Here is a 13,674-nt window from a genome sequence, read left to right as displayed (position 1 = left end):
TCTCCCTCTCTATCTCTCCCTCTCTCTCACTCTCCATCCATCCATCCCTCTCTCTCCCTGTCTCTCCCCCTCTCTCTCACCCCCTCTCTCCCTCCCTCTCCCTCCCCCTCTTTCCCTCCCTGTCTTCCTTTCTCCCTTCACCCTCTCCCTCTCTCTCCCCCTCCATCCCTCCCTCCCCCCTCTCCCCCTCTCTTCCTCTCTCCCTCCCTCTCTCTGCCTCCCTCTCCCCCCTTCTCTCTCCCTCTCTGCCTCCCTCTCTCTCCCACCTCTCTCTCCCTCTCTTCCTCTCTCCCTGCCCCCCTCTCTCTCTCCCTCTCTCCTCTTTCTCTCTCTCTCCCCATCCCTCTCTTTCCTCTCCCTCTCACATCCACATCCTGCCCCAAGGTGTAACCCTGCCTTTCAAATAAATAAATGCAGAATTACACAGAGAGAAGGAAGGACAGAAAGAGAATTTTCCATCTGCAGGTTCACTCCCCAAATATGCCTAGAGGCCAGGGCTGGGCAGACTGAAACCAGGATGTTGGAACTTCTTCCAGGTCTCCCAAGTGGGTGGCTGGCCCAAGCCCTTGGGCAATTCTCAGCTGCTTTCCCAGGAGCACTAGCAAGGGGCTGGGTCAGAAGTGGAACAGTCAGTACTCAAACCAGCACCATCTGGGATGCCAGCGTTGCAGGTGCTGGCTTCACCTGCTCCCAATGTGGGTTCCCACATTGCGGGAACACTGCAATGTGGGTTCCAACCAATGTTTACAAAATTTAAAAAGAAACAAAGAATGTATTTGATGGATTTACTAATAAACTGGGAAGAAAGCAGTGGACCTGAATATGTCAACATATTCAGCTCCTGGGAGAAAACATAGAGACTCCCAACTCTTGGTTTGCTCCCCAAATGCCTGCAACAGCCAGGGCTATTCCAGGCCAAAGCTGGGAGCCAGGAATTCAAGTCACCCACAGGGGTGCCAGGGACACAACCAGCAGAGGCATCACCAGCTTCCCCACAGGATGCACATGAGCAGGTGCTGGATCCAGAAACAAACCAGCGGCCCCAACCCCAAGCCAGCCAATACTGTGTGCTGCTTGGCTGTGCCAAACATCTACCCTCCTAGAATGCTAACTGAAGATTGTCTCGAAGTTGTCAGCACAAGAATTGCCCTGTATTTAAAAAAAAAAAAAATCTTTGGAGAGAAGAAAACATGAAGTTTAAAAAATAGATCTGAATTTTACAAACGTTTCAGAATAAATGAAAAATGAATGCCAACAAAATCCTCTTCTTAGGCCATTGCCATGGTATAGTAGGCTAAGCCTCTACCTGTGACACGAGTGGGACTGGTCCATGTTCCAACTGTTCCACTTCCAATCCCAGGCTTGTTTATGGCCTGGGAAAGCCGAGGAGGATGTCTCAGGTGCTTGGGTCCCTGCACCCACATGGGAGACCCAGAAGTTCCAGGCTCTTGACTGAACTGGCCCAGCTCTGGCTGTTGTGGCCATGGAAGAACCAGCACATGGAAGATCTCTCTCTCTGTCTGTCTCTCTCTCTCTTTCTTTTTCTCTCTCATTCTCTGTCTGTGTCTCTCCTTCTCTGTGTAAATCTGCGTTTCAAACAGAAATTTCTAAAAATCTTTCTCGATACAGTAGAAAAGTATTTTCACAGCAGTAATTAACAAGAATGTATTAGGTGATTTTACCTTGTAGATAAGAAAACACACAGTAAAAACTTGTTCAATAAATGAGATAACTGAGAACACTACTGCTACTAAATCTAATTGTGAATGGATAATTCAAACTTTAGATAAATCACTAAAACTTTCTGAAATATAATAAGAGAGAAAACACAAAATCTTGTAAAATAGTTAATCAGAACAGAGAAGACAGAAAAAGGAAAAAAAGAAATACCAAAGTGTAGTGGATGAAAAAAGTTACAAATCATGGTAGATTTTAACCCAATTATCAGTAATCACTTTAAATGTAAACAGTCTATCAAAAGCCAGAGGCAGATGCAGTGTTTGCCATCGCAGTTTAAGACCTCATATGGGGAGTCTACATCCCTAGTTAGGGTTTGAGTGTTAACTCCACTCCTCATTCCAGCTGCCTGCACACCCTGGCAATTAGCAGGATACCAGCCACTCATATGGGATAACATTGAGTTTCCAGCTTCTGTCTTCATTTGGCATAGTCCCAGATGTTGTACATCTTAAGCAGTGAACCAGGGGAGAGGAGATCTGTGTTGTCTCTCTCTCTCTGTCTCTCTTTGTCTCTCTCTCTCTCTCTCTCTCTGTTTCTCTCTCTCTCTGTTGATCCGTCTCTCCTTTCCAAATAAATAAAAATGTTAGGAAATGCTGTTTTCTTCCCTGAGTATGCTTTCTTTCAGTGCAATTTATTCCTGTAGCATAGATAATAGTAACATCTGTATGTTAATTATTTTATTGTTTATGTCTCTTAAACTGCCTTCTAATCCTGAGCTTTCCTGAGCTAGACTATTAAAGCAACCTGCCAAATTAGTATTTAAAAATGTTAGAAAAAGCACAAGAGCTTTCCAGAGTGGATAAAAATATTAAATCATATGTTGTGTACAAGTCATGGATAAAAGTCAAGGGATAGGGCCCGGTGCAGTAGCCTAGGGGCTGAAGTCCTCACCTTACATGTATCAGGATCCCATATGGGCACTGGTTCTAATCCCAGCAGCCCAGCTTCCATCCAGCTCCCTGCTTGTAGTCTGGGAAAGCAGTCAAGGACGGCCCAAAACCTTGGGACCCTGCACTTGTGTGGGAGACCTGGAAGAAGATCCTGGGTCCTGGCTTTGGACCGGCTCAGCTGCAGCAGTTGTGGCCGCTTGGGGAGTGAACAGAAAATCTTCCTCTCTGTCTCTCCTCTCTGTATATCTGATTTTCCAATAAAAAATAAATAGATCTTTTTCAAAAAGTCAAGGGATAAGGAAAGATACGCTGTATTAGCTCTAATCAAAAGAAAGCTGGGCCAGCCCATACTATTAGATAAAACGGGCTTCAGTTATGGGAAATTATCAGGGATTTGAAAAAAAAATCACATAGTGACGGAATCAATTCTCCAACAAGATACCACTATCTTCAGTGAGTGCACCTAACACAGAGGATCAAAATTCATGAGGCCAAATTGATACAACTGAAAGAAGAAATAGGTAAAATATAATTGTTGGAGACTTATATAGCCATCCATTAGTAATTGACAGGAGCAGCGGAAAGAAAATTAGCAAAAATACAGCTGAACTGAACAGCACCATCAATCACAGGGTTGCAATTGACATTGAATATTTCATTTGATAATTATACCTTTTTGTAAAACTTATACAGAACATTCACCTAGATAGATCAATGCATGGACTAAAAACGCAAACTAAGTTTGTAAGAACAGAAGCCAACAGATGGGCTTGACAATTAGAATGAACTTGGCTCTCTAACTCACTACACGCACAAGACCTAAGTCAAAATGGGTTAAAAGACCTCCAAGTTGCAGCTACATGTATAAAACTCATACAGAATAGATGCATTACATTGAAATAATCATGACTTTGGTTAGGCAATCGTTTCTTAGTATAACAGTAAACACAAACAATAACATACATATGTATATGTAGGATATTATGAAAATTTAGACTTTGGTACTTCAAATGACATCAAGAAAATGAAACGGCAACCCTCAAAGTGGGTGAGAGTGTTGCAAACTCTAGCTCTGAAAAGAGTTTAGTATCCAGAATATACAAAGAATAGTTGCAACTCAGCAATGGAAAGACAATTAACCCAATGATAAAATAGCTAAAATATCTAAAAAGACATGCTTACAGGAAGCTATTAATACTCAGTAAGCAAGATTAAAAAAAAAAACATGTTCAACATTATTATCCATTAGATTAACAGTTATTCGAAGGACTGCTACTTGGTTTGGGGTTTCTTCAAAGGGGCAATAGAAATGTCTTGAAATCAGACAGTGGGACTAGCCACGCAGATTTGTGAATATAAAAAGCACTGCTTGTACACCTTAAAGGGTGAATTTTATAATATGTGAATTACATCTCAATACAGAGAAAGCAATCTAATTATAAAATAAGCAAAAGATCTGAATAAACATTTCTCCAAATGAGGATATGCAAATTGCTAATAAGTGCACCAAAGATGCTCAACATCACTACTCTATTAAGAAATGAAAATCAATAACACAGTTGAGAGACTGTCTCATCCCCGCCTACACTGTTCAGATAAGAAATAACAAATTATCAGTGTCGATCTGAAAAAGAAACCCTCAGATACGGCTGATGAGAAGATGAACTGCTGTAGTCACTTTGGAAAAATAGTCTGATGGTTGCTCCAAAGCTGAACCAGAGTTACAATACGATCCAGCAATTCCATTTCTATGATCTGTCCAAGCGAAATAGAGGGGCTGGTGCTGTGGCACAGTGAGTTAAGCCACCGACTCCATCCTGTATGCGAGCTAGTGTGAGTCCCAGTTTCTCCACTTCTGATCCATACACCTACTATTGCGCTTAGGAAAGAAGTAAAAGATGGGCTGTCTTTGGGCCCCTGCACCCACGTGGAAGAACTGGATGAAGCACTTGGCTCCTGGCTTTGGCCTGGCCCAACCCCGGCTGTTGTGATCATTTAGGGAGTGAACTAGCAGATGAAAGATCCCTCTGTGCGTCTGCCTCTCACTATTCCTCTCCATAACTCTGCCTTCCAAAGAAATCAATAAATCTTTTTAAAAATTGTAAATAGCTTAAGAGAAATGAAAACATTTTCATAAAATATTTATACATGAATAGCCTTAGTGCTATTCACATGCTCCATCAACTGATGAATTGAAGAACATATTAGCTCTAGACAATGAAATGCTATTTGGCAATTTTTTTAAAACGATGCACTAATACATGCTACAATGAGGACAGATGTCAAAAACATTATGCTAAGTGAAACACGCCAAACATAAAGGGTCATATACTGTGTGATTTTACTTCAGTGAAATGCCCAGCACAGGCAAACTCACAGTGACATACAGTATTTCAGTGTGGCTGACTTGGGGTGGTGGAGATGGAAAGAAAGGGTGAGTTTGTACTAATCTGTGTGCATTTGTTGCAGCGGTGGTGAAAATGGTCTAAACTTGATTGGGATGATATTTGCACAATACCGTGAATAATCAATTCCCTGTGTACTTTCACATAGTAGATGGGTTATTTCTTAGTAAAACCATTTTACACGAGAGAAAATGGGATGTTCTATTGCTTAAGTTAGATGGGAAGTAAGTACATGGCTACACATCTTACTATGATTCTTTAAATTTGCATTTAGATTCTTCTTTTCGTAAAAAAAAAAAAAGTATCTTAATTTTTAAAAATCTTTGTTTTTTGAAGTCTGGCAGACCAAGATTCAGGCTTAACCACTTGACAGCAATAAATTCTTGGATGATAATTTAACCTAAGCCCTCCGAATTTGTAAAGAAGAGCTGGGAACTCCTTCAAAGACTCTTATATATTTTGCATCACATGCTGTCGGTGCTAATATTGGCTAATGATAGCTATCCACCATTGAGCTGCTCACGCAGAAAACCTAGGTCTCTCCTTTTTTAAACACCCAATTCCAACTTACTATCCCACAAGAGTTTTTAAAGTTTGGGCAGGGGAATAGATTTGACCTTCAAGTAAGTCCTACTAAATCTAATTTTAAAAATTTCTAGACACAGATATCTCTGGGAACCATTATGCTAAATAAAATCAACAAGCAGTGCCCCCTCCAAATAAATCATGTGTCCTGTAATACACAGAATACACACAAAAAAAGAATCTTTTTCATTACCCACTATACTACAACATATTTCTGATGTTTAATTAAATATCTACATTTCCCTCAAGATGCTTCGCTCCAAGAAAAAACAAGATTTTTTTTCCTGTTCAAAACTGTATTCCTATCATGGCCCTAGTACAAGGTCATGAACATAGTAGGTATTCAACAATTATTTGTCGGCTAAATGGAAATTGGTCAACGTAACAATGAGTAGGTTTCTGACATCATGGACAGGGATATTCAAGAGTCCAAATGGAGATCTCGGATTTCCAAATGAAGTGGTCCTGAGGAAGCATATTATAAAACAGATTAGCTGGACAAATGCTAACGTGTGGGCCTGGTACAATGATTCAGTTGGCTAACTTTCCCTCTTCAAGAGCTGGGATCGCATACAGGCGCCAGTTTGTGTTCTACTTCCCATCCAGCTCTGCTTGTGACCTGGGAAGACAGTCGAGTACGGCCCAAGATCCTGGGACCCTGAACCCATGTGGGAGACCAGGAAGAGATTCCTGCCTTCAGATTGGCTTAGCTCCAGCTGCTGTAGCCTTTTGGAGAACGTACCAGTAGATGGAGCATCTTTCTCTCCATCTTTCTCTCGGCAAATCTTCCTTTCTAGTAAAAAATGAATAAATCTTTTTAAAAAGTTACCTGTGCTGGGTGAGCACATTCACTGCTGAGGGGTGATTCGCACAGTAAGCCATATACATAGATTTAAAATGAGGCATGAGATTCAGGAGGCAACCTCCTACTTTGTGCTGATTCTCTGGAAATCTGTAAGCAAAACAGATGAACGCAGGATGTAAACTAGGAAACAGGAAGTCAGGGAAGATGATGCCAATTACACCTGGAAGCATCTAAACCTTTTCCATGCTTTGCCAAAATTAAAACAGAAACGACATTCAGAACCGTCTTGTCAATGAAATACTGGTCCTTGACCACTTCTTTATACTGTACCTATTAAACACAAGTTTTATACATATGGTCCATATATTCACTTGGAATTAGTACGTATGTTTGCTTAATTGTTTTTAAGATGCGTATATTCAAATTTAGCTGGGCACATGAAGAACACTCTTGCTTAGATTTGTATAAAGTTCAAGTACAAACAAAACTAATGAAATCCAAAACTTGCACACACACACACAAAAATATGCACTCCTGCTGACTTAGTAGTTGCTAGGCAGAGTGGCCTTAAGGTTTTTTTTTTAATTAAGTTTCAACATTATAAGTCACCCGTTTCCAGTTTTGCATAGGAAAAAAAAAAGGGAAAAAGATTCAGAGTCTCACCATTTGGAAATAACTACTATAACAATTTTGGTATAGTCCTTGGACTTGTTCTACATATTCCCTCATAAAATGAAAAATGTCATCTTGACTTTATAAATCTATGTGTAATCTCTGGTGTGGCAGAGATTGCTCCCTGGCTCTAATCTAGACTTCTGCTGGCATCAAAGTGGCTTCTCGGATCCTGCAGTTTGGGCTTCCTCCATCTTCTTCTCTGGAACACTTGCTCATATCATAAAATTCAAGAAACAGATCTCCTTAGTTTCCCAGGAAATGAAACTTGCAAATTTCTCTACTATGCATTGCTTGTAAAATTCATTTTGCTCCAGAAATGTATTGCCTGCTAATCAGTATAGTTCACATTGTAGTGTGAGTTAAACACCTCCATAATTAACTAGTCATCAAAAGCATGTTTTGGTGCACAATAGAGGTATTCTTTCATATTTTTTTCCTTCCCTCAATTTCTATATGTCTCAACTGGTGATATAACAGACAAAATATGAGGAGTGATTAAAAAAAAGACCTGTGAAAATAAATAATTTGGATAACTTTTTCAAGTAATTTGCAATGTACAAAAGAATATATTGAGAGGATGTCAAAATATCAAGCAGGACCTTCGACGTCTCCCACATTGAATAGATGCAGGAAACTGATATGATTTTTAATTGAAGTTCTGACAATTTCTTAGATACAGAACACTGATATACGAGTGCTTTAGCACCATGGACACTACAACCTGCTGCATTTTCCCTGCATGGCTACTTTGTTCTGGGACAATGTACTAATATTTTAGCAAATTCATATAACGTGTCCTTATCTAAGGCCACAGAAAAAGGAAAAGCAAAACACAACCAACAAAGCTGCTGGCTCTTCTAACAGAAAAGCTGCACTTACTTAGAACACTCTTCCAAGGCTTGGCAAAGAGTCTGCTGAAACGTGCATACTTCCTCAAAGTTTCCCAGCAAAGATGTGAACTCCACAGAACTCAAACTGAAAAAAAAAAAAAATGAAGCTTCATTTAATGGAGGATGACTTTAATACTCTACCCCTAGAGAATTAGAGATGCACTAACAAACTATTAACTGAGAGTTTGCTATTTCCTAGTAAAATACAGAAGCTATCCTTACACAAGAACTTCAACTTTGACTTCTCAATTTATACCAAAGCTACTATCTTAGCAAATTTCTTAGGGTATCTTTTCTGAGTTTTCTCTTCCTGTAATAAGGATAATGACTGCAAAGAAAACTGAGTGATTATCAGGTATCCTTGGGTCTTTTTCTAAAAAGTTTTTGTTTGAAAGTCAGAGTTAGAGAGAGAGAGATTCCATTATTCCATTTGTGGATTCACTCTCTGGACGGCTGCTACAGCTGGGGCTAGAGCAGGCTGAAGCAAGCAGCCGGGAGCTTCTTCAAGGTTCTCCATGTGGATGCAGGGACTCAAGCACTTTGATGAATCTGCTGCTTTCCCAGGTCATTTGTATGGACCTGGATTGAAAGTGGAGTAGCCAGCCACGCACCTGCACCCACAGGGGATGTGGGAGTCACAGACAGTAGCTTTACAGCTATACCACAATGCCAGCCTCAACCCTTAGATAGTTTACCAAAAAACTGTCAGTTAATAACAAGTACTTAATTGCCAAGTATGTATATAAATACACTATGCCATGATTGGGACTAACTGGACAAAAGTAACTCCAGTGCATGGGCGTGGAACCTTTATTCCACCCAAGACTGTATGGGTATTTAAACCATCATTTCCAAGCCATTAAAATCAGCAACTTAAAAATTAGACTGCTATAGATTTATTGAATTATTCTGGCAAAGCCAGACCAGATCATTCTGTGGGTCTTGGATGGCTGATGGACTGAATGTTCCCTGCTTTCATGAGTCTAGGAAAGTAGCTGAAACATACCACACATGCCCATGTCATGCACTGAAGAAAAATGGCTCTGAGCCAAGGCACTATTTTTGCATTTTTTTTTCTTAGTTGTAGTTTCAAGAAAGTTTTCTTCCCCAAATAATTGGAAGCATGGACTTTGGAGTTTGAATACTTTGGCTTGATTTTGTTGCCTTTGCCTGGTTTTGCTCATCTGTGAAATGGGCCGAGTCATGGTACCTAACCCTATAAAGTGTCAGGTTAAACTCAGTTCTCACCTGTAGCATGCTTGGTAAAGGGACAATATATGAGAACTGAAGCCCTGGATAGAAGCGTTTGGTTTGCCTTTGACTCCATTCCACTCCACTCCTAAACCAACCAAGCAATAAATGACCATCAATATCTTCTTTCCTATCTCCTCTCATTTAGATTTTCTTTAGATGATTTAGGAACATTTTAGTTTAATCGAGGCTTATTTTGCTATATATATTTTCTCTCTCTCTCCTTCCCTCTCCTCTATGTAGCTCTTATTTTGAAATAAATACACAAATCTTTAAAAGATCATAGTAACAAAAAACAGTCTCCGTACCATGTTCTTTCTTGTTGAGGATGTAACAGTCCTGGGGAGTCTTTGCAAAAGATAATGTCTGCTGACTAATAAAGAAAGGGAAACCCCAAGCACCGCCACTGACCCAGGGAGGGTCAAATGCTCCCAGTTCCTCTGCCATCCTGTCCTCCCAAACCACAAGCTGGAAACCCCCTGCTGAGTGGCTGCCGAAAGTGAAACCTTCGCCAGTCTGCTTCCCTGGCACCTGTTCTCTCACAGCAGCAAGAGCCCCATCAGGGTTTTCCTTGAACCTGACCGGGCCCTCATTTGGCCCCTTCAGGATCAGGCCAGGAACAGCCTTGGTTTGCTCAAGTGCTGTTGTTGCTCACCAAACTGTCAGACCTAATGGAAACTTACTGTAATGGTAAATTTAAATTGTTTCGGCCTAGTGCAGGTCTGCCTCAGGTTTCTCACCTCCTCTGCTCTGGCTCCTTTCCTTTCCTGTCTTCTCACGGTTTGTGATTGCGAGTCAGTCCCTGCTTCATTTGAAATCTTATCATCCCCCCTTCCAGGATCCACAACTAAGTTCCAGTCTCCTCCTTTGCCTGTCTTTTCCAGACAGCACGAGGTGCATTTCAATGGGGAGAGTCAATTTGCCTAGGACTCTTAACACTGTACTGAGGGTCCTTTCATCTTTAAAAACTACGATTCACAGAACACTCCATATTTCACACAGTAACACCAAAACCACTTTGCTGTTGATGATGTTTAAACTCTTACACCAAGAAACATTCTCATAGTGCTGCAGAACAACTGAGCTGGAAATTCAACAAGACATAATGCCTAAACAAACGTGATTTGGGGAACAGGCATGCGCTGTGGAGCAGCACGTTAAACCACACTCTAGGGGAACCCACACCACATACCAGAATGCTTGGGGAAAAGTACTGTCATGGCTTCTGATCCCTTCCAGGAACGTGCAAGGCCAGGATGGAGCTCCTGGCTCCTGGCTTTGACCTGGTCCATCCCCAGCTCATGCTAACATTCAGAGAATAAAGTGACAGAAGACAATTCTCTCTCTCTCTCTCTCTCTCTGTGTGTCTTCTTCTATTGATCTCTCCCTCACTGTCACCATACCTTTTAAATAAATAAATAAATATTTTTAAAAATATGCAATCTTGGGATAAAAGGAGAAAAGTCGGAGAAATAGATTAAATTCATTTAAAACTTACATGGATAGCTTAAGCAACTGCCTACAGATGGGATAACTGCTAAGTTTCTATGTGATTTATTGATTATGATCTTTAGTAAAAGCAAACCAATGAAAATGAAAATAAAAACATAAAAGGATACGGTTAAAAACAGTTAAGTCCACTTTAATTTGCAAAGACACAGAAAAAGAGAACGGTCAGCATTTTCCTTTCATGAAAATTACATTGTCAGTCCAAGCCTTAGACAATGCCGCTTCAAATTCTTTAAAACCAAAATAAAGTTTGAACATTCTTTTTTAAAAAGTGTCTCTTTATCATTCACATATGCCTCTGTGAAATACTGCCTTGAATTGTTCCTATGACCATTCACAAAAATGCCACACTCTTTCTACTCCCAGACCATGGGAAAGAGGTTGTGCCCTGGAAAGCAAAAGGTCACAGTGAGTGTGAGAATTTCCAGTTTGCATATTTCTGAATAAAAGTACCAGAAAGTGTTCTTTTTCTGTAAGTTAAAGTCAGACATCACTTTAAAAATACACAACCTGTGTGAGAGCTAGAAAAGTCGACTTCATGAAAGTGGCCAATAGGAGTTATGACGGGCTGGAAGCTGTGTGGGGAGGGGATGGGAAACGATGATTAATGGCTGCAGGGTACAGTTGGTGGCAGGAATGACTTCTAATGTTCCACAGCACAGGAGGGCAGATCCAGTTGACAGCTAGTCCAGACACAGCTAGTCCAGAGGATTTGGAACGATACAAAATCAAATAAGTAATTGAGGTTTACAGTGATGGATCTGATGATTACCTTGATCTAATCCTATACATTGTACACAAGTAGTGAAATATAATACTACCCTCCATATACAAGTACAATTATTACATGTTCTTTTAAATTTCTAGTTAAAATGTTTAATGATGAAGAGGCAAAAAATGTACAAAATAAAAATTGTAAACAGGCAGAAATACAAATCACCTCATTGTTTCTACCACCAAGCACTACAAAAGCTACATCTTGCATAATTTCTGTTGCCCTGACCATGTTCTTGGCAATCTGTGATCTGTGGAAATTCTTCTAAAGGGCACAATCAATTATTCAGTGACATAAGAGTAATGACTCCATATGCTGACATTTCTTGCTTTGTTTAGTGAAGGTTTAAAGTAAAAAAGCTTACTTGTTATTGGACTGCAGAGGTCTCAAGTATGTAACAAGAAGAGACTGGAGTTCTTTTGCATACTCTTTTTCAGTATCCAGGATGTTCTGTAATACCTATAGAAAAACAAATATCAAAGAGTTGTAATTGTTAAAGAGAGTCCATAGTTAGAAAAGGAGAGGTCCTATTTACTCAGGCTAATATGACACACAAGGAGCACAAACTCCAAATGTACTTTGTCCTGGCAAACTATTTTAAGAATTGTATGGTAGCTGATTATGTTACATAGCTCACACAAACACAACTTTTCAGAGTTACCCATAACATGAGGGATGCTGCCATTGACACAGTACTATTCACAAATGCCTTCATGAGTCTTAAACCACTTTATCCTCATTTACTTAACATAGGATCACCATTCTCTTCTTATGAATAAAAATTGAGACGTGGGTGGACATTAGGCACAGTGGTTAAAAACACTGCTTATCAGAATGCCTGAGTCCAAGTTCTTACCCCACTTCCAATTCCAGCTTCCTGCTAATGTGCAGTGATGTCTGAAGTACTTGGGTACCTACCTGCTATGTAGAAGACCTGGTCAGAGTCCCAGGCTCTGAGCTTCAGCTTGGCCTGGCTCTAACTACCATGGGCATTTTGGCTTGCAAGTGACAGATGGAAGTTATTTGTCTATCTTTTGTCTGTCTGATTCTCTGCCTCTCAAATGAATAAACTAAACAGTTAATTGCAAAAAAGAAAACTGAGATTAAAATGTCATGATAATTTTAGATGCAGAACAATTACAAAATGCTCTTTAAGATATATTTCTGTTAAGACCTGTAGGGAACAAAATCTAAGGATATTGTGAATTTTTAATCAGAGTTGAAATCAATATTTTTATAAAAGTGAAAAGGTGCTAGAGTGAATAACTCAAAGAGAAGAAGCTAAAATGTAGGAAAGTTAGTAAGGCAAACAGTACTTATTAATATCCCTAATAACAATTTTAATCCTATAAATAAAACACTTATTAGTCTGATTAACAATTATTAAAATCCTGTGAGTAAAATAACTAATGAATACTCCCACAGTTTCTCTTTCTCCGAGAGTCCCAGGGTCATGTGCCATTTCACAGCCTCTTCTGGAAGCTTCATTTCATGCTCTTAGAGACAACCAAGCTAACGTCTTGGTATACTTTCTTTTGTATCATCGAATTAACCAAACAATAATTTCCTGAGAGCTAACCTGGTGCCAAATGCTGTTCTGCACACAGGGAATGGAGGTATTAATCCAGGATTACAAAACAGAATGAAGCATTCTTAGCAGGAGAATTGCCATGGTCTACCACTTCACTAGACACACATATTTGGCCTTCTCTATGGGTGCCACATCTGAAAATTCAACCAGAGACTGAAACATTTGGCCCCAGCTGTCAGCAACTGCCTAGGTTGCCCTGTACTTCGGTAAGTATTACACTACTGGAAAGAAAACAGCCAATAGCTAGAAGGCATTTGGGGCATGGTTAATGCCAAACTTATCTTAACTATATATCAGTATGCCAGCACAGTTGCCTATTCTATTTTTCTTTTCTTTCTTTTTTTTTAAAGTTATGTCGATGTTGTATATTGATACTGAGGCCTTGTTGGGGCTTTTAACTGACCGGATCTTTACTCTGTTAGACCTATCTTCAGACCATAGAAGGTCTCCCCAAGAGGCCACTGAACTTATCTGGACAATAAGACGCTGAACTTTATGCTAGGCATGTGTTTGCAAGCAATGAATCTCAACTGAACTTGAACTATGGTTATGCAACAA

The 13,674-nt window shown here is 40.0% G+C and overlaps 1 protein-coding gene across 5 annotated transcripts in view; it reads right to left on the bottom strand.

The window, feature by feature from the left end:
* Positions 1 to 13,674, bottom strand: part of ARHGEF6 (Rac/Cdc42 guanine nucleotide exchange factor 6) — a 103,906-nt gene that overhangs the window by 30,119 nt on the left and 60,113 nt on the right. For all 5 annotated transcript variants that reach the window (XM_040999425.1, XM_040999424.1, XM_040999422.1 and 2 more), the window contains exons 7-9: positions 11,890 to 11,984; positions 7,980 to 8,075; positions 6,450 to 6,572 (exon numbers count right to left, since the gene is read on the bottom strand). In XM_040999425.1, coding sequence (XP_040855359.1) covers positions 6,450 to 6,572; positions 7,980 to 8,075; positions 11,890 to 11,984 — 314 coding nt within the window. The remainder of the gene's footprint in view (positions 1 to 6,449; positions 6,573 to 7,979; positions 8,076 to 11,889; positions 11,985 to 13,674) is intronic.

Source organism: Ochotona curzoniae, unplaced genomic scaffold, assembly GCF_017591425.1.
Source record: "Ochotona curzoniae isolate NIBS_2020 unplaced genomic scaffold, NIBS_Ocur_1.0 scaffold_1852, whole genome shotgun sequence".
Lineage (NCBI taxonomy): Eukaryota > Metazoa > Chordata > Mammalia > Lagomorpha > Ochotonidae > Ochotona > Ochotona curzoniae.
Note: the sequence above shows the minus strand (reverse complement) of the source record. Positions and strands in the feature narration are given on the sequence as shown.